Here is a 24073-nt window from a genome sequence, read left to right on the forward strand (position 1 = left end):
CATAGCAAGCTGGTACTGGAAAGTGAAACGAAGCGAGTGAGATTGCATTCTCAAGACCAGTATTTCACAAACGATGGGTTTCGGGGGACTTTAGGATCGATTCCTAAATGGTACGGTAAGGGAAACATGTATGCTGAATCATAACTGGTGTTTCTGGTGCTTTGTCTCGACTGGAAGAGAGAAAAGATTGGAACATAAATGCGTGGCGTGTAAAGAGAGCCCAAGTTTGAGAATATCTCCCAGTGGGACTTCCTGCAAATGCAGTCTCTGAATCCAGATGAGCGAGCGAGCGAGTCCGGATCTGGCTTTTAGTTAGCATGATGCTGCAGCATCCAGTGTCGCTATCTTAAACCTTCCTCCTCCTCTTGCTCTATTCCGTCTCATGGATGTTGTTTTCCTTCTGTTCCTGACCTCAATTCTACTGCAAGACATGCTCTTACCTTGGCCTGACCTCCTTTCTGATGGACAATGCACCGTGTCCCTTTCGGACCATTTTGGGGGGAAAAAAGCATGACCTCAAACCCCACAAAAACCTTTTGATGAAATTTCCTTTACTGTGATTGTTAGAGTACGATCACGAGGGAAACTCACAGTGGTGTAAAGAAAAGAGACTAGATAAAAGACAAGCAGGAGGCATCGTCCTTCTTTAGATGCTACTGAACGTCAGGAGAGCTTTATGAAAAGCCCTTTTGACAGACGTAATGATAGATTTGTGTTTCTTTGTTGTTGTTGTTTTATTTATATATATATATATATATATATATATATAATGTATATGTATATATGTATGTATGTAAATAATATATATAGGTCATAATGTTAGGAAATAAAACACTTCACGTCACCAGTCCTAACCTTCGCATTCAGCCTTAGCATTTCGTAGGTAAAGGTATTGGAGCCGATTAATTAATAAATTAAAGCTGATGATCGTTAGGTATGCTAGCGTTTTCGCAGCTTCCTCTATTAAAACCAGCTATTTTGCTGGATGTTTCGCACGGGGAAGTGACGTCAATGCATACCCTCTACTGAGAAGCGTTATCGCACCTCATGTCTGCTGGATCATTGTTTTTTTGACATGCTCTTACTTTGGCCTGACCTACTTTATGATTGTCAGCGCATTATGTCCCATTTGAAAAAGTATGATGTCGGTGGTGGGGGGGGGGATAAAGGTGCACTCACAAAACACAAAGACATTTCGACCATTTTTCCTTGACTGTGGTTGTTAGGAACCAATTACATGGAAACTCACATGGGTGTAAAGAAAATAGAGACTGTATAAAAGAGAAGCAGAAGGTGCAGTTCGCACTCTTTAGAGTCCTCAGGAGGACTTTCTGGAAAACCATGACGGGTTTAATGATAATTTTGTGGTCGTTGGTTGTTTTGGTTTTTTTCAAGGTTATACAAATTATGCCTCAAATGTAAGGAATGCATTTATTATTTCCAACCCCCAGTCCTTACCCTTTACATCAGTCTGACGCCATTCCCTCCCTTCACGTCATTCCACCCTCGTCTCTGTCCCGCCTTTGACTCCTTCTCAGCCTTATGACCTGGCGTACCCTTTACACCAGATTCACCCCAATGCCACCAATTTTCTCCATCCTAACTTTTATCCCCAGTCCTAACCGTTACACCAGTCTCGCCCAGCTCAGTCTTTCCCTTTACCCCATCTTACCTTTTATTCCCAGTCCGACCTTTTATATCAGTCTTACCCCAATGCCTCCCTTCAGCTCAACCCCACTTCATCCTTTCTTTTACTGTACCCCACACTTTACCCCATTTCACATTTTAACCCATGCTACCCTTAATGCCAGTCCCACCCCAATCCCTTCTTTTACCCCATCCCACCTTTAACTCTGCCCCACCTTTTACCCTCCGTTCCATCCCGAGTCCCTTGATTTACCCACCGTTCCCCTCTTTCCTGCCAATCCCAGTCCCAGTTTCTTTTGTATTGGTTTAAATTTCTTGTCTCCCACGTGTATAAATTAGCAGTCATCTCTTTTCTTTGAGGTTATGAATCCTCCATCTGTCTGCGTCGCACGTTTTTGGAAGTTTCTCGTATTTAATTTGTGTTGACGTTTTAATGTGGAACAGGCCCACGAGCAGTTCGAGGAGCCGAAGCTGGAGGCAGTGAGGGAGAACAACGTGGAACTGGTGCAGGACATCCTGAAAGATCTCACACCGCTCACCCAACAAAGCCAGGCAGCACACGAACTTGCCCGCATACTCAGTGAGCCACACTTTCAGGTATACACACAAACACAAAAGGTCACGTCTGTCACAGCCGGGCAAAACCGTAAGAAAGGACCAAGTTATTTTCTCATTGGTTCCCAGTCCCTGCTGGAAACGCACGACTCTGTAGCCTCCAAAAGCTACGAGACTCCACCACCCAGCCCCTGTGTCTTCATGGACCCTGCCTTCAACAACCAGCCCGTCCCTCCCGATGCTGTCAGGATGGTCGGCATACGCAAAGTCTCCGGAGAACATCTGGTAAGACCTGGGCTTCTAAACTGATTCTAAACTGAGCGTGTCGTGCTGTTGTAGGAAATTAATCCACGTCAACCTGGAGTGTTTTAGCGTCTACCATACAATTCCCTGTGAATACGAGTAACGTTTTAGAACAAAAATTAGAGCTAATGTTAGGAAATGAATCCTCCTGACCAATCAGAATAGAGCGTTTAAGAGTGCCGTGATACAAGCTGATACTTCACGACCGCCTGTTAAGTGTAGTCGATATCGGCCTGCTCAGCAAGTCGTATTTGGTGCCCAGGGCGTGACGTTCCGCGTGGAGGGCGGAGAGCTGGTGATCGCACGCATCCTGCATGGCGGTATGATCGATCAGCAGGGCCTCCTGCACGTCGGTGACATCATCAAAGAGGTCAACGGGAAGGAGGTGGGCAGCGACCCCAAAGTGCTGCAGGACATGCTAAAGGAGGCCAGCGGCAGTGTCGTGCTTAAGATCCTGCCCAGTTACCAGGAACCGCACACACCCCGCCAGGTCAGCAACACACACACACACACACACACACACACACACACACACACATTTATACGTTATATACTTTAGTTACTTTGCAATTCCGATGACGAGCTTTTACCTAGTCTCCGACTGACTCCGCCCCCTCTGTTTCAAACCATCTATAGCTTCGTCGCCTTTTATGTAAAATGGGCAGGACCGAGCGGCTCTGTTCCAGCAGTGGGCGGGGCTCATTTTAAAGATGGGATTGACGGACTCCGTTATGGACATCTTGTAGCTCTGTGGCATTCAATAACGATCGATATATATATAAATAAATCGGTATGTTTCTGCGTCGATTTAAAGCAGGAACGACTGATTTCAAAGAGCACATGCAAAATGGAGTCAACTCGTGAATAATAATTAAGGTCTGCATAATGAATATTAATGAGCAGGGGCGGGCCCGGTAAGCTGTGAGTTGGAGGCACTTCGTGACTGTTTTACGACTTTAAAACAGTGCCGAGCATAAATATTCACCCCCCACGTTGATCCTGTTCACACTTTGTTGTGTTACAATGCTACAATATAAAATGTTGTGATTACGTAAGTATTCACCCCCATCCTGCTGCTCGGTCCTCCTGCACCAAATTCTCCACTGCTTCGAATTCTGAGCAGAAATTACACCAAATTTGAGCCAAATTGCACTGAACGATGAAGGATCTCACACAGCCCCTTCGCCATCGCTGCTGTTTTGTTGTTTCCAACAACGTCACATGAACACTAGGGCTGTTCTCATGACGAATTCAAAGTCCCAATCAAACCCTCCTGAGACCTCTCAGGTCAGCCCTGGAGATTCAAGATGGCTTGCTTGGGTTTGATCATGCCAAGGCCCAGGCTATCGTTTCCATTCACAAAGAATTTAATCTGTTTATGTGGACGTTCCACATAAACAGACTAAACATGTGTCAAGAGACGTTTAGTTAACATTTAGTTAACAGTGGCCACTTTAAGTTTTCCAACACACCTTGTACATATTGCATGCAAATTAATCCGACCGAAGGGCAGGTAATAAATTTGCAGAAACCTGCTTTTTTTGCCACTTAAACACAAAATAAAACCATTTTACTAATAATCCTTATCGATATGAAGTTTTACCTGAAGAAAATAATCATGGAGTTTCTTTAAAAATAATAAGTTCACACACACACGCGATGCATTTTAAAAGAGTTTTTTGAAAAGGTTTCCATCATGAACACACACACTCACGCTCCGCGCTCCTTTTATTTTAAGTCCGTATTGTATTGTCAACATTTTTCTAGTTTCCTGGAGTCTCGAGAACAAAACAAAGCAAAAAGTTTCTCTCTCTTCCTGAATGTGGGAATTTGGGACCTTTTAAACGTTTTGTTTCTTTTTAATGCGAATTTCACCTTGTTTCTGGTTGCTGACTTGTTTTAGGACGTGTCCGCATCTCACCGCATTTGGGTCCCCGTTTTCCCCTATTCAACAAACTTAGGGGTGTGCAAACTTTTGCACAAAACATAAACGGATCACCTAGCTCAGTAGAAGGTATTGATACTGGTCCGTGCAGAAGACCACAATCACGTGTCCCTTGTGTGTGTGTGTGTGTGTGTGTGTGTGGGGTTAAAGTACCGCTCTAACAGCTCGGTCTGTTTTATGAAGATTTTCTGGACCCGTGTCCTGTATGATGGAAATCTAGGCCACGTCTGCGTTTCTCCTCCCCCATGTGGCTGCCCCATCTGTGCTCACCTGAGTCACACTTCCTGTCATCCTGACCTCCTGCCCACGTTCCGCACGGCCCAGGCCGGTTCCTGTCGGGTTCCTGTCGGGTTAACAGCAGTAGCGCCGCTATAAATCACCGGTTTATATTAATGCGCTCGTTCCAATACGTTACCGTCGCCATAGTAACAGCTAAACCGTTTGTTTAGAGCTGCAAGGGAGAACAACATCGGCTGTAACTACAAACGGACAAAAAAAATACAAAAGTCATCATCGCTGGACAATTGCTGTTGTATAAGAGGAATAAAACTCTTCAGGATATGATTTTCTAGGCAAATAATCAACCACATGGCGGTATTATTAACCTGCACGACACCACTCAGCCCGTCGTGTGTGGATTTTAATCATCGTTATATTTTTATATATTATTGAAACACGAGGAATGACTTGCTGCTCGTCCAGGAGAAAAACCGAGAGAGAGAGAGAGAGAGAGGAGAACGAAGGGTAATTTTCCTACATGTTTATGCTGTAGTGCTTCATGGCCACTGGGTTGCCACGGTGACACAGTTTAGGCTCCCCCCCCATTCTGACCCTTTGTTCCGCCTGAACACTTTCCTTTTTTTATTTATTTTTTTAATGCTCTGTATGGACTGTGTGTAAGAAATGTCACCGGACTCACTCAGTGTGTGTGTGTGTGTGTGTGTGTGTGTGTGTGTGTGTGTGTGTGTGTGTATCTATCCGACCGACACACACACACACTGCCACGCTCTCACAGATCCCCCGTGTGTTAAATATGTTTAGTGTGTGAGTGTGAATGCTGACTCACACACTCCGACACGATCTAAAGTAGAGATAATGTTACTGACGTGTGTTGCGGTGTTTACGATAACGTGCGCATTAATAGTGAATATAAACCTGTGATTTGCATCTGCACTGCGGTCAGATCCGCTGGCCAATCAGAATCCAGAATTTAGTTCCAAACAGACCGAGGTAAATAAAAGCATCCCGGGTGAGTACTGATCTGAACCGTGTGTGTTTCCGCACCATCAGGCGTTCGTGAAATGCCACTTCGATTACGACCCCGCTCACGATAATCTGATCCCCTGCAAGGAGGCTGGACTTCGGTTCCACAGCGGCGAAATCCTGCAGATCTTCAACCAGGATGACCCGAACTGGTGGCAGGTGGGTGCAAGTCATAGGATTTGGTAGAAGTCATGGATGTTAATAGTGTGTATGTGTTGGGGGGGTGGGGGTGTGTGTGTGGGGAGGTGGTTTCATTCCTGAAGCCACATCTCGGCCCTGTCTGTGCCGCAGGCGTGTCACCTGGAGGGCGGCAGCGCGGGTCTCATCCCCAGCCAGCTGCTTGAGGAGAAGAGAAAAGCGTTCGTAAAGAGAGACCTGGAGCTAAACACGGCAGGTAGGAGCACACACCAGACCAGGCTGATCTTCTAGAACACAAATTCGCAGCCCTGGTCCTGGCGAACCTTCTCTTTTCTGCAGTGTAGTGTTTCCCCAGCTCTAACGCTCACTCTGTTCGGTTACTAAAATGAAAAAGAAAACAAAAAAAAAAGGATTTTAAAAAATCCGCTGACTGTTCTTCTTTCTTAAGATATTTCTTAATATAACAGGTGCATTTGGCATGACATAATTTTGTTGTTGTTGTTGTTGTTCTTGTTCTTGTACTGCTCGAAAGCAAACATCACCCCCTAGTGGACATCTAAATAACTGAATGTGAAATTACAATTGACCAGTTAAACGCCTGAACGAGTCTTGAATTGTCCTTATTTGCTCTTAAAATCTTAAATTCCACTCGACAGCTTCAATTTGTAAGTTTTCAGATGCATAGCTGCTATAACGTAAGTGAGACACAGACGTTTCAGAACATATATACTTATATTTCATTAACATACTTATACATGGATGAAAAGTATGATGTATCGTTCTTTAATACATGAAGCATTGTAATAATCAGAATAAGAACGTCTGAAAGTCGAAACAGGAAGTAGCATGACAAACGGAGCTGATCGTGTTACTCGGTATATGGCTCCGAGTGTGGAACGATCTGCACCACGTTCTGCGGAAGAGAACCCCCAGACCACACTTTTCAAGTGGAGCAGGAACTGGCTCTCTGGGCCACTCCCAGCTTCACACTCCACCAATCGGACTGCACTCTTGGCCCCGAATAGCCATGAGTCTTGAGGAAAAAAAAACTAAAACAAAACACAAGTGTGTATGTCCTGTAGTGTTGTTATGGTGGACGTGTGTGTGTTACCGGGTTGTGTGCTGATGTCTGCAGGACCTCTGTGTGCAGGCATGGGTGGGAAGAAGAAGAAGAGAATGATGTACCTGACCACCAAGAATGCAGGTAACACTGCATCCTTTCTCCTCTCCCTCTTTCCCTCCTGTTCTTTTGTGGCAATGTGAGTCTCCTGCCTCCAGCATCCCTGAATGCAAACCCTTTCCAAGTCCAAAACCATCTTCCAGTGTAAAACCACGCCCAGTCCAAAACCTTTCCTCGTCGGAAACGGTCCCCCATTCCAAACTCGCCCCCATCCGTTACGCCAAAACTGCCTCCCTGGTCTAAAACTATCCCCCAGTCCAAAACCATCTCCAGTACAAAACCTTTCACCAGTCTGGATCCTTCCCCTAGTTTAAAAACATCCCCAGTGTAAAAGCACTCCCAGTCCAAAACTGTCCCTCAGTTCAAACTGTCACTTAGTCTACAAAACACCAAAGTCCAAAATAAACCCAGTGCAAAACCAAGTCTAAAATAGTCCCTTGATCCAAAAACATTCACCAGTCCAAAATGACCCCCAGTCTAAATCCTTCCTCAGTCTAGATCCATCCCCAGGTCTGAAACCATCCGACAGTCCAGACTGTCCCCCAGTCTAAAACCATCCCCAGTCTAAACCCCTCCCTAGTCCTAAACCATCTCCAGTCCAAACCCTTTACTAGTCCAAAACCGTCCCCCAATCTAAAACTGTACCCCAGCCCAAAGTCCATCCTGTCCCTCCAAGTCCAAACCATTCCACCTGTCCAAACCAGTCCCCTTTCCTTGTCTGAAACGTTCCCCCATTCCAAACTCACCCCATCCTTTATGCCAAAATTGCTTCCCCAGCCTAAAACCTTTTACCAGTCCGGAACCTTCACCTAGTTCAAAACCATCCCCAGTGTAAAAGCACTCCCAGTACAAAACTGTCCTTCAGTTCAATCTGTCACTTAGTCCACTCAATACCCCAGTCCAAAATCCACCCCAAGTCCAAAATAGTCCCTTAGTCTAAAAACATCCACCAGTCCAAAATGATCCCCAGTCTAAACCCTTCCTCGGTCTAGAACCATCCCCTATTCCAAAATCATCCCCAATTCTAAGACCATCCAACAGTCCAAACTGGACTGTTCGAACCCCTCCCTAACCCTAAACCTTCCCCAGTCCACAACTGTCCCCAGTCCAAACCCTTTCCTTGTCCAAAACCGTCCCCAAATCTAAAACTGTACCCCAGTTCAAAATCATCCCCAGTCCATCCTGTCCCTCCAAGTCCGAACCATTCCACCTGTCCAAACCAATCCCCTTAACCCAAACCCTTCTCTCCATCTAAAACCGTCCCTCCAAGCAGTTCCCCAGTCATAAACCATACCTACTGTTCCCCTCAGTCCAAGCCCATCTCACCTGGTGCAAAACCCCCCACTCAAGAACCATCTTCCCAGTCCAAACTGTCCTTGTCTCACATGCAACATGCACCAACAGCATGAAGAGATTCTAACTCATTTCAAACAAGTTGGTTCCTTATGCATGAGACTTTTTTTTCTTCTTCTTCTTCTTTTTAATTTGTGGTGTGTGTGTGTGTGTGTGTGTGTGTGTGTGTGTGTGTGTGTAATCTGCATTCTTCATTGTGTTAAAATTGTATCGATCTGTTTGTATTTATCTTTTTATTAATATTTCTGATATAACTGTGTGCTTTGGAAATGTGCGATGTAAGATATCTTGACTTGTGCGCTATTTAATTGGCTTGCTTGGTTAATTAAACTCGATTAATTGTTTTTTCTGATTTTGTTTATTGTCGATATTGTTGATTATAGTGCTACAGAGTTAATCTTTCATCCTTTTCTCCTTTCCGGTTGAGTTTTAGGTCACATCGTGGCTGTTTTCCCGATACCCAGTGGCTTTCAACTGCTTGAGAGTGGTTTTGAACTTTTTAATGCCTTAAACAAGACTTAAAGTGACGGTGTTAAATCATTCGACACCTCAGTGAGGTGCAAATTCAACTCAGTTCACTAGAACCCTGAAATATTTTGTAGGTTTTAACACGATTCCTTTCTCTCTCTGTCTCTGTGTGTCAGAGTTTGACCGACACGAGCTGCTGATCTACGAGGAAGTGGCGAAAGTGCCGCCGTTCCGGAGAAAGACCCTGGTGCTGATCGGCGCCCAGGGAGTCGGACGGCGGAACCTGAAAAACAAGCTGCTGATGTCACAACCTCATCGCTACGGCACAACGACACCCTGTAAGATACGAGTACAGTCCAGTAGCCGTTCCCCAATCCACCTCCCTTCCCCCTCCTGCTGTGCTGTACGACTACTAATACATAATCCTGCCCCGTAGACACGTCCCGTAAGCCCAAAGTGGACGAGAAGGAGGGACAGATGTACCTGTTCATGTCGCGCAGCGAGATGGAGGCGGACATCAAGAGCGGCCGCTTCCTGGAGCACGGCGAGTACGACAGTAACCTGTACGGCACCAAGATCAACTCCATCCACGAGGTTATCGAGTCCGGAAAGGTCTGCATCCTGGACGTCAACCCGCAGGTGAAATAATTTCGACAGGAAGTAAAAGCACTTGGAGTTTTTAAACCACTAAGGGTGACTTTTTATTTATTTATTTGTTTATTTTTTATATGAGCACTGTAAATATTCGATGGCTTTCTGTCATTTCAGGCTCTCAAAGTGCTGCGGACAGCGGAGTTCCTGCCCTACGTCGTGTTCATCGAAGCCCCTGACTTCGAAGTGCTCAAGGACATGAACAGATCTGCGATCGAGGCCAGAGTCGTCACCAAACAGCTCACTGTGCGTTTTGCAAAAAAAACAATTTAAATGATGATAATAATCTCAAGCAATGATGAAATCCAGTGTTTTTATGTTTGGATGTGTGTTTATACGTGTGTGTGTGTGTGTGTGTGTGTGTGTGTGTGTGTGTGTGCGCGTGTGTGCGTGCAGGACTGCGAGCTGAAGAGGACGGTGGAGGAGAGCGAGAGGATCCAGAGAGCTTACGGTCACTACTTCGACCTCACCATCGTCAACGATAACCTGGATGCCGCGTATCGCAGCCTGAAGGCGGCGCTAGAGAGACTGAGCGCCGAGCACCAGTGGGTTCCTGTGAGCTGGGTTTTCTGAGCCTCATTAAGATTCCATGTGTTTATACGAGAGTGCGGTGACATGTGAGCAGCTCCTAAACAAACCTGTTTTAAATGCTACCAAAAAAATCACCACGTGTTTTTTTTTTTTTTTTTTTTTTTTTGGTTTTTGGTTTTTGGTGCGTATTTACCAACACGTGCTATGCGCCCCCTAGTGGCCATGCAGTAAATTAACCCTCACCTGTGTTTACCTAGAATTTAAAGATGACCACTCGCTCACTCAGTCACGCATGCCAGGCTTGTGCGATTATAACAATTGAACTAATCCTATATGTTACCACATCCTACAATTTTACACTGCCGCAACGTCCAGGGACATTCATTCACCTAATACGATCTTACTAATTGTGCAGGTTTACTTTTTCCTTTAAACGGTAAAACCATACGAGACTGTACTCGTGGGTGAAGTTTTACATTTGATCATTTACGAGCCCCGCCTTTATTTTTCTTTTTCTGAACGCATCAGCCGAGACCGTAAATGCGATGATAAGAAAATGGCAGCCTCGAAAGGGAAACAGTCAAAAGAACCCCTCGATCCAAATGACATGACCAAGACGAGTATATGTTTATAATATTATATATATATATATATAATGGTATATTTAGCATGTACGTCTTCAGGTTGAGTCCAACTTCCTGAGCAGCCATTTTAGATCTCTGATAATCTTTTATGGACGTCCTTAGAGTAAACGACGACGATGGTCTTCCAGTACCTTAAGTCATATAGACGGTAGCAGCATCGCTCTTAAGTCCAAAGAGTAAGAAGCACATGAACTCGGATTAACCCTTCTTAGTCGCAGAAGCGGTTTTCTGGAGTCATCCATGCCGATCCACCAATATCCGCTACGCAAGTCTATTTCGGTGAAGACCGCCGCACCGTACAGGGACTCGAAGACATCCTGAATCCGGGGCATGAGAAGACCATCGGAAGGAAGTTTTCGCAATCAGCTCACAGACAGTCCGGCGCAAACACGGTGGAAAAACGTCCATTTGAATCTATTGAAGGCTCTGGAACGCAGCACCCTATCTAGCTCGCAGAACCATAACTTTCCTCGGAATAGGGTTAAAGGTCACACTCTGGCCTAGGTCTAACTTTTTCGAGAAGGTCTTGACGGTTGGGAAGAGAACTACATGCTTTTATTTATATATATATATATATAAATTACACATATACCCTTATTCCAGTAACACTGTTACAACAGGACGCTGTACCTACACTATTGCTTTGTATTTCTAGCGATTCGAAAGAAAAGTAAACAAACAAATAAATAAATAGTGTCCAGGATGGGATTAAACCTTTTAATGATGATTGACGTGATTTCTGAAGCAGGAGCAGGTGAGGAGGAAGATTAGACGTGCAGGTCAGATGGGAAGAATTTAATCCAAGTGTAATTCAGTTCAATAATATAGAATAAAATACAAACAGCACAGACCATGACCAAATTAAACTGCGCCTTCAAAGTTCATTTATTTATTATATTATATAAAAACCATTCCTGTTAAATCCCTAAAGAAGTGATGGAGCTGAGATGTAGTTTAAACGTGTGTGTGTGTGTGTGTGTGTGTGTGTGTGTGTGTGTGTGTTAATGGAGACTGAACAGCGGTGTATATTTGTACAGACTCTGTGTGAAGTGTAGATGTTGGTTTATATGGTTCCTGGCGGTGGAAGAAGAGAAAGAGGGGAATGTTCCTGTACATGTTGTGCTTTAAATCGACGTCATGCCGACTGTAAATAATTACGAGCTCGCACTGTAACGCACCGTCCTGGAAATAAATCAGCAATAAGTGTCCTGTTAGACAGACTTCCCTAAAACAACCCGACTGGAGTCCGGTTCTGATTCGGCTCGGATCGGGTCACTGATCACTAATCACAGTCGTCTGTCTAATAAACCCGATCAAACCCCATAATGACTCTGATTCATCTGTGGGTGAAAGAGAGACGTGTGTGTGTGTGTGTGTGTGTGTGGTAATGATATTTAACACAGTTTATTAGAGAGGCACTTCCTGAAGGAAACACAGCGTGCCCATGGGGAAAAAAAGAGAAAGAAAGAAAGAAAGGAACAGTGAAAGCGAAGGTAAAAAAAAAAAATTACAGGGAAAGAAATAAAGTCAGAAAGGGAAAATAAGCGAAAGGAGGATAGAAAAAAAATGAAAAGAACAAGTGAAAGAGAAAGAAATAGAATAAAAGGGAGAAAAAGGAATGAGTGAAAGAAAGAAGAACAAGCTGTGAAATAAATAACGAAAGAAATAGAAAGAAAGAAGGACAGACAAAAACAGTGAAAGAAAAAGAAAATCAAGGAATGAAAGAAAGGAACAAGTGAAAGACAAAAACAGTGAAAGAAAGAAAAACAAGCAGTGAAATAAATAACGAAAGAATGAAGCATTAAGAGAAATGGAAAGAAAGAAAGGACAGAAACAGTGAAAGATTAAAAGAAAGTGTGAAAGAAAGACAGAAAAATGAGAACAAGTGAAAGACAAAAACAGCGAAAGAAAGAACGAAAGAAACAATAAAAGAAATAGAAAGAAAGAAGGACAGAAACAGTGAAAGAAAGAAAGAAAAAGCTCGAGCGATAAAAGACAGAAAGAAGGGAAAAAGGGAAAGCAGTTAAAACGTAAAAACTTTTTCCCGATTCCTAAATTAAATAGACTTCCCCAGGAAACTTTAAATCTCCAAAATGTTTACAGAAGTTTAATAACGAGCTCCAGAGCGAGTTACGCCACACGTCAATCTCAAACCCCGCCCACCAGAGGCGGAGTTCCCTCGCATCGGTCCTCAGAACGTCTCAGGAACCTGCAGTCCGTCATTACAATCTCCTTTTATTCAGAACAACTGGTAAAGTGCATTAGTACTGTCTTTTCACAGTGTATTCACACACACACACACACACACACACACACACACACACAGTAGGACAAGGGACACACTCCACTCCACTGTACTGAACTCATGGACTATGGATCATCAAGCCCTTTTATAATAATTGTAAACTTCACGTTATCGACAGATAATAACTATAAATCTGTCTATCTGGGAGTTGGTCCTGGCTTTGGTGTTTGTCAGTATGTGTTCAGTGTCCGTTAGGCGTGTCGCGTCTGTGGAGGTAGAATTAACGACGGCTCCTCCACGATTTCGACATACGCCGGCGGCTCCTCGTCAGGAACGCTTATTTTCCACTGCAAAACAAACCAAAAAAACGTCCGTGATCCTCATTACGGCTTCCTTTCAACAAACGAAGCAAAAACATTTTAGCAGTAGGAATTAGCATTACAAACAATATGGTATAAAAATGTTTTGCATAAGCAATATAGTACGAAAATGGGTAAGAATTAATATAAACAATATTATACAAAAACGTGTTGACAAAAACAAGTCAAAATTTGCATAAACAATATTGAATGAAAGTGCGTCAGAGTTGGCATAAGCAATATTGTAAAGAACGTGTAAGAATTAACAAACAATACCGTATGAAAGTGCGTTAGAATTAAACTACTGTAAACATGCGTAAAGAATGAACAGACTATGGTATGAAAGTACGTAAGAAACGGCCTGAGCAATATTGTACGGAGATTTGTAAAAATTAGCGTAAAGCAAAATCATATGAAAATGTATATGAAGTGGCGTAACCGACATTGTACGAAAGTGCGTAAGAATTAGCATAAGCAATATTGAACCGACAGATTTGAGCCGCTGTAGATTTTCATGCGACTTTAAAAAAAAAAAAAGAAAAGAAAAGAAATCAAAAATAGGTTTTTTTTGGCTACGAAATCTACAAATTTTGTGTGAAATTGAAATAGCTTTAATACGTTACAAAACACGCCGTTCTAACAATGTTACTCATGTTTATTAACGTTTTTCAATGAATATTTCTGGAGGGAGGGGGGGGGGAGGGGTTGGCTCCGCTTTTCCTCACAGCCATTCTCTGGTACTGATTGCTGTGAATTGTAACTAGCTAGCACGATACAGTGTCTTAGCTTTGTTGGACTCGTGTGTGTGGTAGGAGTTTACCTCTGAATACAGTGGTGGAGGGTTGTCGGGGGCGACGGAGTCGTACGCAGGGGGTTCGAACGCCGCCACGGACGACAGCGAACCTTCATCGACGTTATCGTCGTTAACAGGAAAGGGAATGACGTAGATGGAGGGGGAATAACTCTGCAGCTCACTCATGCCCGAACAGCTGAAGCACCGACGCTTACAGCAGCATTTCGTTATGAGAATAAGAATGAAGAAGCCCAGGAATGGCGTTAAGTAGATCCTGTGTGTTGTGGCAAATAAACATCGCATCACATTATGTGCTTTACACACGGTTCAGAAATCCCTGCAGTTGTTGTCTGGTTTCCCACTTAAGCTAAGCAGGGTTGAGACTGGGCAGTACCTGGATGGGAGACCTCCTGGGGGAAAACTAAGGTTGCTACTGGAAGGCCAGCAGGGGGCGCTCACCCTGTGTGGACACTACACTGTAAAAACAGCACAGTCTTTCGGATGGGACGTTAACCCGAGGTCCTGACTCTCTGTGGCCATTAAAAATCCCAGAACACTCATGGTAAAAGAGTAGAGGTATAACCCCGGTGTCCTGGCCAAATTCCCCCACTGACCCTTCTCCAGCATCCCCTAATACTCTCCATCTCTGAAGTGGCTTCATCACTCTCTCCTCTCCACTAACAGCTGGAGTGTTCTGGAGCACTATGTCTGCGTCTCATCATCCTAGTGCTGGTTGAGAATACGATGTAAAAGCGCTATATAAATATCTTTCTAACTGCATAATATTACAATCGTTACTCTGCTTAACCTGGAGATAATACTGGTTTTTGGTCTTCGTCGTTACCACAAATGTCACTTTCTACCAAACTTAAGATGCCTAATGAAAGAATGTTTAGTCTAGCTATTATTCAAAATAAACCATTACATTCCAAGCAACAACATTTCAGCATTTTAAATAAATAAATAAATAAATAAATAAATAAATAAGAGTTTGAGACGTTAATAAACTTACTTTATATAGTAGTAATCAATCTCCATCATTCCTGCTGCTGGTCTATGAAAAGAAAACAACAAAGCTTTTAAAAAGAAGATTGTTTAAAGTTCGCTATACAAAACTATATAAATTAACATCCTCAGATCAGTCGTTAGTATTGGCACCTCAGCGTCTGTGATGACGCTTTTTGTTTTTCTCTTCCCCCCAGTAGAAGTTCATCAGGTTCGAGGTGCGTCAAGAGACAGGAATGTCTCGAGACGGCTCGACAACCTGTCAAGTCTGTCCCAGAAAACGCCACTTTAGAGTAGAATTAACGCTTCGAATCGTAAATCGTAAATGTTTCACACACAAAATACATCTTTACAGATGACCTTTCACAGCTACCTTTTCCTGGGCCGTTACGGTGTAAACTTAACCCTAATCATGGTCCCTTGGACTTGACACTAATTATCCAAACGCACGAGCGTGTTGATATACGAAACGTAATAGCGAATACTTACAAACGAATCGAAATGAAGTCGAAATACGTTGGAAGAACTTCCTCAGACTGCGCCTACAGTATCCGAGGTGTCCCAATGCGACAGTAAAACAGTACATAAGGACTTTGAGCAGGTCGCTGACGTAACAAAGGTTTACTGCCTGGAAAAGCTGAAGGAGACGCAAGACAAGACGACGTGCCGGACACGAGGACGAGTTCGAGTAGAAAAGACAGAACAACATTCCTTACGAGGACACTCAAGGCCGTAACGACGGGTTAATAATTATAAGAAAGCTTGTTTTCGCTCCAGTAATAAGTCAACAATAACAGAACGCTCTGAAACGAGACCAGGGTAGTGAATGATTAAGAAACAGATTCAGTTACACAAAAATAAGGCACTTTTTTTTTTCCTATTAAAAAAAATAATAAAAAAATTACGGAATTGTTCACGTATGTAAAATTTTAACATCTTCACGAATAAACTAATATATAACACAAAGAATTTGAACTTTTCTCCAAAGTTTAAGGTAATTTATTTATTTATTTTTTAGATAGGTAGGACAAGTAAATGTCAAAAATGAATGATCAATGAAAAAACTAATAATGAAGACAATAAATTAATAACGTGTGTGTGTGTATATATATATATATATATATATATATATATATATAAATTCTTATTTTGATTGAACAAATATAGGAAATTTACCCCATTTATTATGCGCATGTAAAAAAAAAAAATGACATCACTTCCTGCAGCAGCATGCCGTCACATTAATCTCAACCGTGTGTGTAACTGCTGCTCCTGCTGCTTTCGGGTCATCCTGCAACTCTTCTCTCTTACCTTTCTAATGATTAGTCTGAGACCGCATCGTGAAATCTCGCATGGCGCACCAGTCACGTGGTTCCATGACGTTTCTACCTACATGTTAATATTGATTAGCTTCTTGGTGTTCTTAAAGTTCTTGGTGAAGCTACACATCTATAAGACGAGAGGTCATGAAATTATGTTGGAGACATGAGAACATGGCAAAAGAGGTCTGTAGGACCTGGTGATGGGATCAGGACTGATGGCATTACGTCTTGTGGAGCCTACAGGTGAAGTTCTGTGAAGTCAGAACATCTGGATGAAGATCTATTTACTCATTTGGAAAATCAGAACAAAAATGGAAGATCTAACGTGAGGAAGCAAATCGGGCTTCGTTTCATGTTAGCGCCTTGAAAATATTTAGAGCCAGGGCTTTTGAAACCAGGTGAAAATCCAAGACCTCAGGGAGGGGGAAGAGTTTGGTTCATCCTTAGGAGCAATTTCTAAACAACGGAACGTACCAGAAACATCTGTACATACAATTGTATAGATAGAAGTATTAAAAGTCATTCAGGAAAGAGCCACAAATTAACTCTCAGGGATTCGACCCCAAGACAGCTCCAAAGGAACTGGTGAAGATGTTGGAGGTATCAGATACCAAATATGTATCCATCCACCAATAAGAGAGTCCGACATCACCATGACCTGAAAGGCTGTGGTGCAGGAGATCACCAGGAGAAAGACCTACTCCTTTTTGATGCCAAAAATGTAGGTTTTAAGGATTTAATTAAAAAAAGAACACCATCCAAACTGCTGTTACACGCTAGGATTACATTCTCACTTTGTCTGCAATTGAATATCAGTAAGTAAGTAAATAAAAAAATAATAAATTATGCGTGTGATGCATCATATAAAACAGATGAGGCATGAATCTGAACAGGAGATACCGTTTATTTAAAATAAATTCAGGGCACATTTGTAAACCAAAGGAGGGAAAAAACTCCCAAAACAATTCAGGGGAGGCAATATAGGCTCTACTTCCAGAGCTTCTTGATAGACATGTTCTTCTCGCTGTCCTTCTGCATCACCTGTTAACGAAGAAGAGTGCAATCACAGTTTAATTCTTTTTACATGTACGTGGACGACGACCGAGAATTTACTACAGAACTTCTGTATGATGCGGAATACTGCAAGCAGCCTTTAGAAAGCCACTAAAAACGTACTGAAGTTTTTGTCCCGCCTACAAATGAAAACGAGCGTACCTTCGCGACAGCCATCTCGAAATCTTCCTGGGTGACGTGGACCCTCCTCTCTCGCAGGGCGTACATGCCGGCTTCTGTACAAACGCCCTACGTGAAAGAATTTAGCGATGACACACGACGTGCAGCGGCAAAAATGTAGCAATTTACTGGTAAATCACAAAAATAGGGAGCAAGACAGTGACGCTAGGTTTGAGGTCAGGGTTCACACAGGGTGACAGGATGTTTAGGATGAAGGTGGGGCCAGTTGTCATGGTAACAGTTGGGATGGAGTCACGGTCAGGTTTAGGGCGGAGCCACAGAAAGAGGCCAGTAGTCATGGTTAGGTTTAGGGCGGAGCCACAGGAAGAGGCTAGTAGTCATGGTCAAGTTTAAGGCGGAGCCACAGGGAGGCCAGTAGTCATGGTCAAGTTTAAGGCAGAGCCACAGGAAGTCTTGCTGCTGACCTTACCTTAACCTCAGCACCCGATGCCCCTGGCATGAGCTCAGCGATTTTGCGAAGGTTGATGCCACGCGTCAGATTCATTTTGCGCGAGTGGATCTTCAGGATGTCCAGACGGGCCTGTCAAGGAAGAGGACATTGAGCGCTGGGCCTGTATGCTGCTACACGCACTAAGACAACAACCATCAGCCAAGCATCTATTCACGGTTTAGGATAATAATCACAAGACCTCCTCGTTGGGAGGAGGGAACTCGATCTTCCGGTCGATGCGTCCGGGCCGGAGCAGAGCCGAGTCGAGGATGTCTATGCGGTTGGTGGCCATGATGACCTGCAGGACACAAGAGTCTTAGGAACTATCACATTTCAATGTAGCACCCAAACATCTGACAGATTCTTAATTGGTCACAGACAGGCCTAGAAGTCTCACTCCACCAAAACTAAGGAATAAAAAGGGTTCTCGCAGTGATGGGTCTTGTTCACGCACCTTGATGTTCTTGGTGGCCTCGAAACCGTCGAGCTGGTTGAGGAGCTCGAGCATGGTGCGCTGCACCTCGCTGTCTCCGCCGGAGCCTCCCTCGAGACGCGAGGAGCCGATGGAGTCAATCTCGTCCATGAAGATGATGGATGGCGCATGCTCACGTGCCATCACGAAGAGCTCACGCACCATTCGCGCGCCTGCAAGACAGCCAGAAAAGACCGTTATAGGCAAGGAGAATTAAGCACAGCGATTTAAAAAGCGTGCTCGGTCCTCACCCTCTCCGATGAACTTCTGCACGAGCTCGGAGCCGGACACGCGGATGAAGGTGCAGTCGGTGTGGTGAGCCACGGCTCGGGCCAGCAGCGTCTTCCCGGTGCCGGGAGGGCCGTACAGCAGCACCCCCTACGGGTCAACACGTTGTGAGTGAGCAAAACGTTGAGAACTTCAGACGGAAAACTGAGTAGCGGGATTTTTGGCCCCACCCACCTTCGGCTGTGCGATTCCGAGGGCCTCGAAGAGCTCTGGGTGCTTGACGGGCAGCTCGATCACCTCCTTGATCTCTTTGATCTGCTTGTCCAGACCACCGATCATCTCATAGGTAGAGTCAGGCACCTATAGGTCAGACAAAAAATGTTTTTACACATTACACATCACACATACACAAACACATCTCACACACACAGGAATTTAAAAGTACCTTCTCAACCATCATGAGCGACACCAGAGGGTCCACCTTGTTGGGGAGGATCTTGTGCAGTGTGTAGCTGTCGTTACGCAGCGCTACCCGGCAGTTCGGGGTCACCTGCATTGGACGGTTCATATTTCACACGTCGAATCATCGCAAAAACAAGGACAGGACAAAGCAACTCGATCGATCCCTAACACTCACGTCGTTAATGTCGATGTTCTTATCCACGTCCACCACGAATTTCCCCTCGGGGTGAACCTACAGACATCAGAGGCACCGACAACCCGAGTCACGTATACCACTATGAGTCATTTAAAAATGTCGAAAACATTTCCCCGTGTTTTGCTGTATCTCGTTAGCTCAACGCGTATAAACTCACCTTCACCAGCACTTTCTTCTTGTCCATGGCTCGGACCACCTCGCCCACGTATGAGCCCTGTTCCTGCAGCAGCTGCAGCTCCTCGCGGAGCAGACGCACTGCACAGAGACATTAAAACCTCATACTGACCGGGAACCGCACGCACAAGCCTATTTAATAATATCGACCGCATACAACCATCTAGAGTGATCAAACTTCCACCCAATATAAATTTATGATCAACACAGAGGAAAGCAGTACGACAAGCGCCACCTCTGACGGCTCCTGGTCCATGTAGCGTACGCACTTTAATCAAACACGGTGGCCTGAACAAAGCAATCAGATGAGTAAAGACGCTGTAAACACTAGCAATGATGGGTCCTACCTTTAGCATTGAGCTCGTTCCTCTGGGCCTGCAGACGCCGGAGGTTCTGGCTCTTCTCGTTCACGGTCAGCTACAGACAAATAAAACGGCACAAAAACCAGCAAGATTTGATGATTTTGCTTGTTACACTGGATAAAGGAGATGTTTAATCGCCTCCTTAACCCGTCAAGGTTAAAGTTGTGCAATGAATTATCACTTAATCTGGTAAACTAATGAGAGCAGATAGAATTCAAATAAGGACACGGAGGAGTTCCGGATCTTTACAGTGAGTCGGATGATTTTGGCTCGGCTCACCAATACGACCGACTCTTTCAAACATTCACGCTAAAGAAAAGAGTCGATGGTAAAAATGGAAGGATTTTGATTGATGCACGACAACAGTGTAAAAAGAAATTGATTACAGTAGCAACAAAAGTAGAAAAAAACAAACATGCTCAAAACACATGGCTCAAATGAGCGAGTCGGCTCACGGAAAAGTTCCGACTCAAAGAGTCGACTCGTGCGAGAATGACACACACTGCTACTCTTACCTGTAACTCCTCGATTTTGGACAGGTAATACTGCCGGAGACCTGAGCCTCCTTTACTGTCCTCCAACTCCATCTAAGAGAGAAATACAGAGCAAGAAAAAAAATATCAAATCAACAACTCGTTCTGCATATTATCTCTCGTGAAAAGCTCCAAGCTCCGGCTAGCTAAAACAGCTCAAACATTAAAAAGCTAACAGCTGCAGTAGAACTATATTTATTTATAAAACTACAATAATAAAATTACGAACGCGATTTGTTTCCTCCTCTAAATGAAATTATTCAGGAATTAAAAACAACAAACTGAACGCCGACACTCGGTATTAGCATTTTTCTAACGTTAGCAAGCTAATCGTTCTAGACTTCCTACCCGTATTATAACAAGTCCCGCCTCCTGGGCTAGGATTGGCTACGTAGGTCGTGCACAGAAGTAGCTGACCAGTCAGAGAAAACGACATGAAAAACTATCCAATCCCAGTAGAAAAGGCGGGATAAATCAGAATACAGGCGAGGAAAGAACCGCTTTCAGCTAGTAATAACAATGAGACAGCAAACTGAATTCGATCTAAGGAAAATGTTTAAAAAAATAAAAAAAAACATAAAAATCCGACATTTTCTCCTTCTTCTACACAACACCGGACATCTAGCGAAACGTCTTTTAAGTAAATATAATGCAAACTAACACATACATTAGTAAAACGCATCTGCGATTTGTTTCATTCAGGGGATTCACAACTTACATGGTTGATTCCGTCTAGTGCCATCTTGAAAACTTATGACAATTTCCGATGGATTATTACGTATTTCCGGTCACTGCCGTTGTTGGATTGGATTCTTGTTTAAAAAAAAGAAAATATATCTAAATGTTGTTAATAATAGCCAATAAATAAATAAATAAATGAATAAATAAATAAATAAATAAAAAAAGAAAGAAACTACAACTTCTAAAACGTATTATTTAAATAAGTAAATGAGGAAAAACATTCAATTCAGTTCAGTTTTATTTGTATAGCGCTTTTTACAATAGACATTGTCACAAAGCAGCTTTACAGAAATATCAACATGGTATACAGATATTAAAGGTGTGAATTTATCCCAACTGAGCAAGACACTGAGTGGCGACGGTGGCGAGGAAAAACTCCCTAAGATGTTTTAAGAGGAAGAAACCTTGAGAGGAACCCGACTCAGAAGGGAACCCGTCCTCATCTGGGTAACAACAGTTAGTGTGAAAAAGTTAATTATTGACTTATATGTAGTCTGTTTGGCCTTAGAAGCAGCCGTAGTCCCAGCAGTCTGGAATTGGAGTAGATGAGAGCTCCATCCAGAGGTAGAATATCCGAAATGGATCAGGCAGGGCTGGAGAGCAGAGAGGATCGGGATCTCTAGTATCTCCATAAAATCGTGTGTGGCTCGACAGAAGGAGAGAGGGAGAAAAAAGATTATTAGGACTGTGCTTAGCGTAACAGAAAGTCTAGTCAGGGTAGGCTTGAGTAAACAAATACGTTTTAAGCCTAGACTTAAACACTGAGACTGTGTCTGAGTCCCGAACACTAATAGGAAGACTGTTCCATAACTGTGGGGCTCTATGAGAGAAAGCTCTTCCCCCTGCTGTACCCTTCACTATTCGAGGTACCGTCAAATAACCTGCATCTTTTGATCTAAGTAGGCGTGGAGGATCATAGAAAACCAAAAGATCGCTTAGATACTGTGGCGTGAGACCGTTTAGTGCTGTATAGGTTAATAATAGTATTTTATAATCAGTGTGAGATTTCACTGGGAGCCAATGCAGTGTGGATAAGATCGGGGTGATGTGGTCGTATCTTCTGGTTCTAGTTAGGACTCTAGCAGCTGCATTCTGGACTAACTGGAGTTTGTTTATGCTCCTACTGGAACATCCAGACAGTAAGACATTACAGTAATCTAGTCTAGAGGTGACGAAAGCATGAACTAGTATTTCTGCATCATGTAGTGACAATATGTTTCTTATCTTAGAAATATTTCTGAGATGAAAGAAGACTATCCTAGTAATATTATCTACATGAGCATCAGATGATAGGCTGGAGTCAATAATCACTCCCAGGTCTTTTACTGCTGCACATGATGACACAGAAAGTCCATCCAGTTACTGTGAGATCACAAAGATTACTTCTAGCTACACGTGGTCCTAGTACAAGTTCTTCTGTCTTATCAGAATTAAGTAAGAGGAAGTTAATAATCATCCAACGTCTAATGTCCTTTACACATTCCTCAACTTTACTAAGCTTCTGTCTGTCCTCTGGCTTCGCTGAAACATACAGCTGTGTATCATCCGCATAACAGTGGAAGATCATTCCGTGTTTACAAATAATTTGACCTAGAGGTAACATATATAATGTAAAAAGCAGTGGGCCTAAAACAGAACCCTGTGGAACTCCAAAGGTAACCTCGGTATGCGTGGAGAAGTCTCCACTTACATCTACGACCTGATAACGATCGGTCAGATAAGACCTGAGCCAGGAGAGGACTGTTCCCTTAATACCAACAACATTTTCTAATCTATCAAGGAGAATAGTGTGATCTATAGTATCAAAAGCTGCACTAAGGTCGAGTAACACAAGCAGCGAGACACAACCCTGATCGTAAGTCAGTAGAAGGTCATTTACTACTTTAACTAACGCTGTCTCTGTGCTATGATGAGGTCTAAATCCTGACTGATATATTTCATGAATGTTGTTCCTATGCAAGTACGAGCATAACTGCTTTGCTACAACCTTTTCTAAAATCTTGGAGATGAAGGGGAGATTTGATATACGTCTATAGCTGGACAATTGAGAGGGGACAAGGTTAGGTTTTTTTTAACAGGGGTTTAATAACTGCTAATTTAAGTGATTTAGGTACATAGCCAGTGCTTAGGGAAGAATTGATTGTATTTAAAAGTGGTTCAATTACTCCAAGACAAATCTAGTATGCAAGTTGATGAACTGGCTGAAGAGTTCAATGAAGCTAGTTCAGTCCCTCTAAGCGGAGCAAAACACTCTAAACATAATTGTCGAGTGGTCTGTTTTAATGTATGCGTTTGATTGTTATACCAGGGTGCTAATTTTTTCTCTCTAATTATTTTCCTTTTGAGTGGAGCCACTCTATCCAGCGTGTAGCGGAGTGTTGACTCCAAGCATTCAGTCGCCTGATCGAGTTCTGTGTGATCTGACGGTGATCCAAATCTAATTGATGTTTCTGCGAGGTTATTTATGAAGCTCGGTGCAGTAGCTGATGTGAAAGTACAAATATGCTCTGCAAATTATTTTAGGATAACAACACGACAGAATATATATATATATATATATATATATATATATATATATAAATATAAATGAATAAATAATATTTAAAATGTAATTTTATACTTTGTCACGTCCAGGAACGCGTTAAATATCTTTGCTGACTCATTGTGTACCATTCTTGTGTTTGTCCAATTAAACGCTGTCTATAACGTATACAGTATGTCACAAAAGTGAGTACACCCCTCACATTTCTGTAAATATTTGATTCTATCTTTTAATGTGGCAACACTGAAGAAATGACACTGTGCTACAGTGTAAAGTA

At 43.1% G+C, this 24073-nt stretch overlaps 2 protein-coding genes across 10 annotated transcripts in view; one reads left to right on the top strand and one right to left on the bottom strand.

The window, feature by feature from the left end:
- mpp2b (MAGUK p55 scaffold protein 2b) overlaps positions 1–11749 on the top strand; it is a 31672-nt gene extending 19923 nt beyond the window's left edge. For 6 of the 7 annotated variants that reach the window (XM_053685423.1, XM_017482878.3, XM_047159642.2 and 3 more), the window contains 10 exons: positions 2092–2244; positions 2332–2487; positions 2768–2995; positions 5741–5872; positions 6005–6107; positions 6987–7055; positions 9029–9190; positions 9289–9491; positions 9621–9749; positions 9900–11749. In XM_053685423.1, the coding sequence (XP_053541398.1) occupies positions 2092–2244; positions 2332–2487; positions 2768–2995; positions 5741–5872; positions 6005–6107; positions 6987–7055; positions 9029–9190; positions 9289–9491; positions 9621–9749; positions 9900–10076 (1512 nt within the window). In that variant the 3' untranslated portion in view covers positions 10077–11749. The remainder of the gene's footprint in view (positions 1–2091; positions 2245–2331; positions 2488–2767; positions 2996–5740; positions 5873–6004; positions 6108–6986; positions 7056–9028; positions 9191–9288; positions 9492–9620; positions 9750–9899) is intronic. The other variant, XM_017482876.3, reaches the window with a different exon arrangement.
- A 5537-nt stretch (positions 11750–17286) lies between these two features.
- Positions 17287–21299, bottom strand: psmc5 (proteasome 26S subunit, ATPase 5). 3 transcript variants are annotated; one of them, XM_017482902.3, is made up of 13 exons: positions 21232–21299; positions 20496–20567; positions 19966–20035; positions 19602–19699; positions 19424–19480; positions 19232–19336; positions 19021–19146; positions 18810–18936; positions 18541–18731; positions 18286–18384; positions 18066–18176; positions 17618–17704; positions 17287–17443 (listed from the first exon to the last, which is right to left on the bottom strand). In XM_017482902.3, the coding sequence occupies exons 1-13, from the start codon at positions 21253–21255 to the stop codon at positions 17390–17392; spliced, it is 1221 nt and encodes a 406-aa protein (XP_017338391.1). In that variant the 5' UTR covers positions 21256–21299; the 3' UTR covers positions 17287–17389. The 3 variants fall into 3 exon arrangements, with proteins under 3 accessions (XP_017338391.1, XP_017338392.1, XP_017338393.1); XM_017482903.2 differs by having other exon boundaries at positions 21181–21262; XM_017482904.2 differs by lacking the exon at positions 21232–21299 and adding an exon at positions 20743–20834.
- Between the last annotated feature and the right edge of the window lie 2774 nt (positions 21300–24073).

Source organism: Ictalurus punctatus, chromosome 13 (genome assembly GCF_001660625.3).
Source record: "Ictalurus punctatus breed USDA103 chromosome 13, Coco_2.0, whole genome shotgun sequence".
Classification (NCBI taxonomy): Eukaryota; Metazoa; Chordata; class Actinopteri; order Siluriformes; family Ictaluridae; genus Ictalurus; species Ictalurus punctatus.

What these genes read in the sequence shown, in the direction of transcription:
- psmc5 (XM_017482902.3), bottom strand. Translation starts at nt 21,255, where the DNA reads ATGGCACTAGACGGAATCAACCAT. An exon ending in CCAAAATCGAGGAGTTACAG is followed by an intron (nt 20,036 to 20,495) that starts GTAAGAGTAGCA and finishes ATTTGTCTGTAG; the next exon opens with CTGACCGTGAACGAGAAGAG. An exon ending in TCCCTCCTCCCAACGAGGAG is followed by an intron (nt 18,177 to 18,285) that starts GTCTTGTGATTA and finishes CTTCCTTGACAG; the next exon opens with GCCCGTCTGGACATCCTGAA.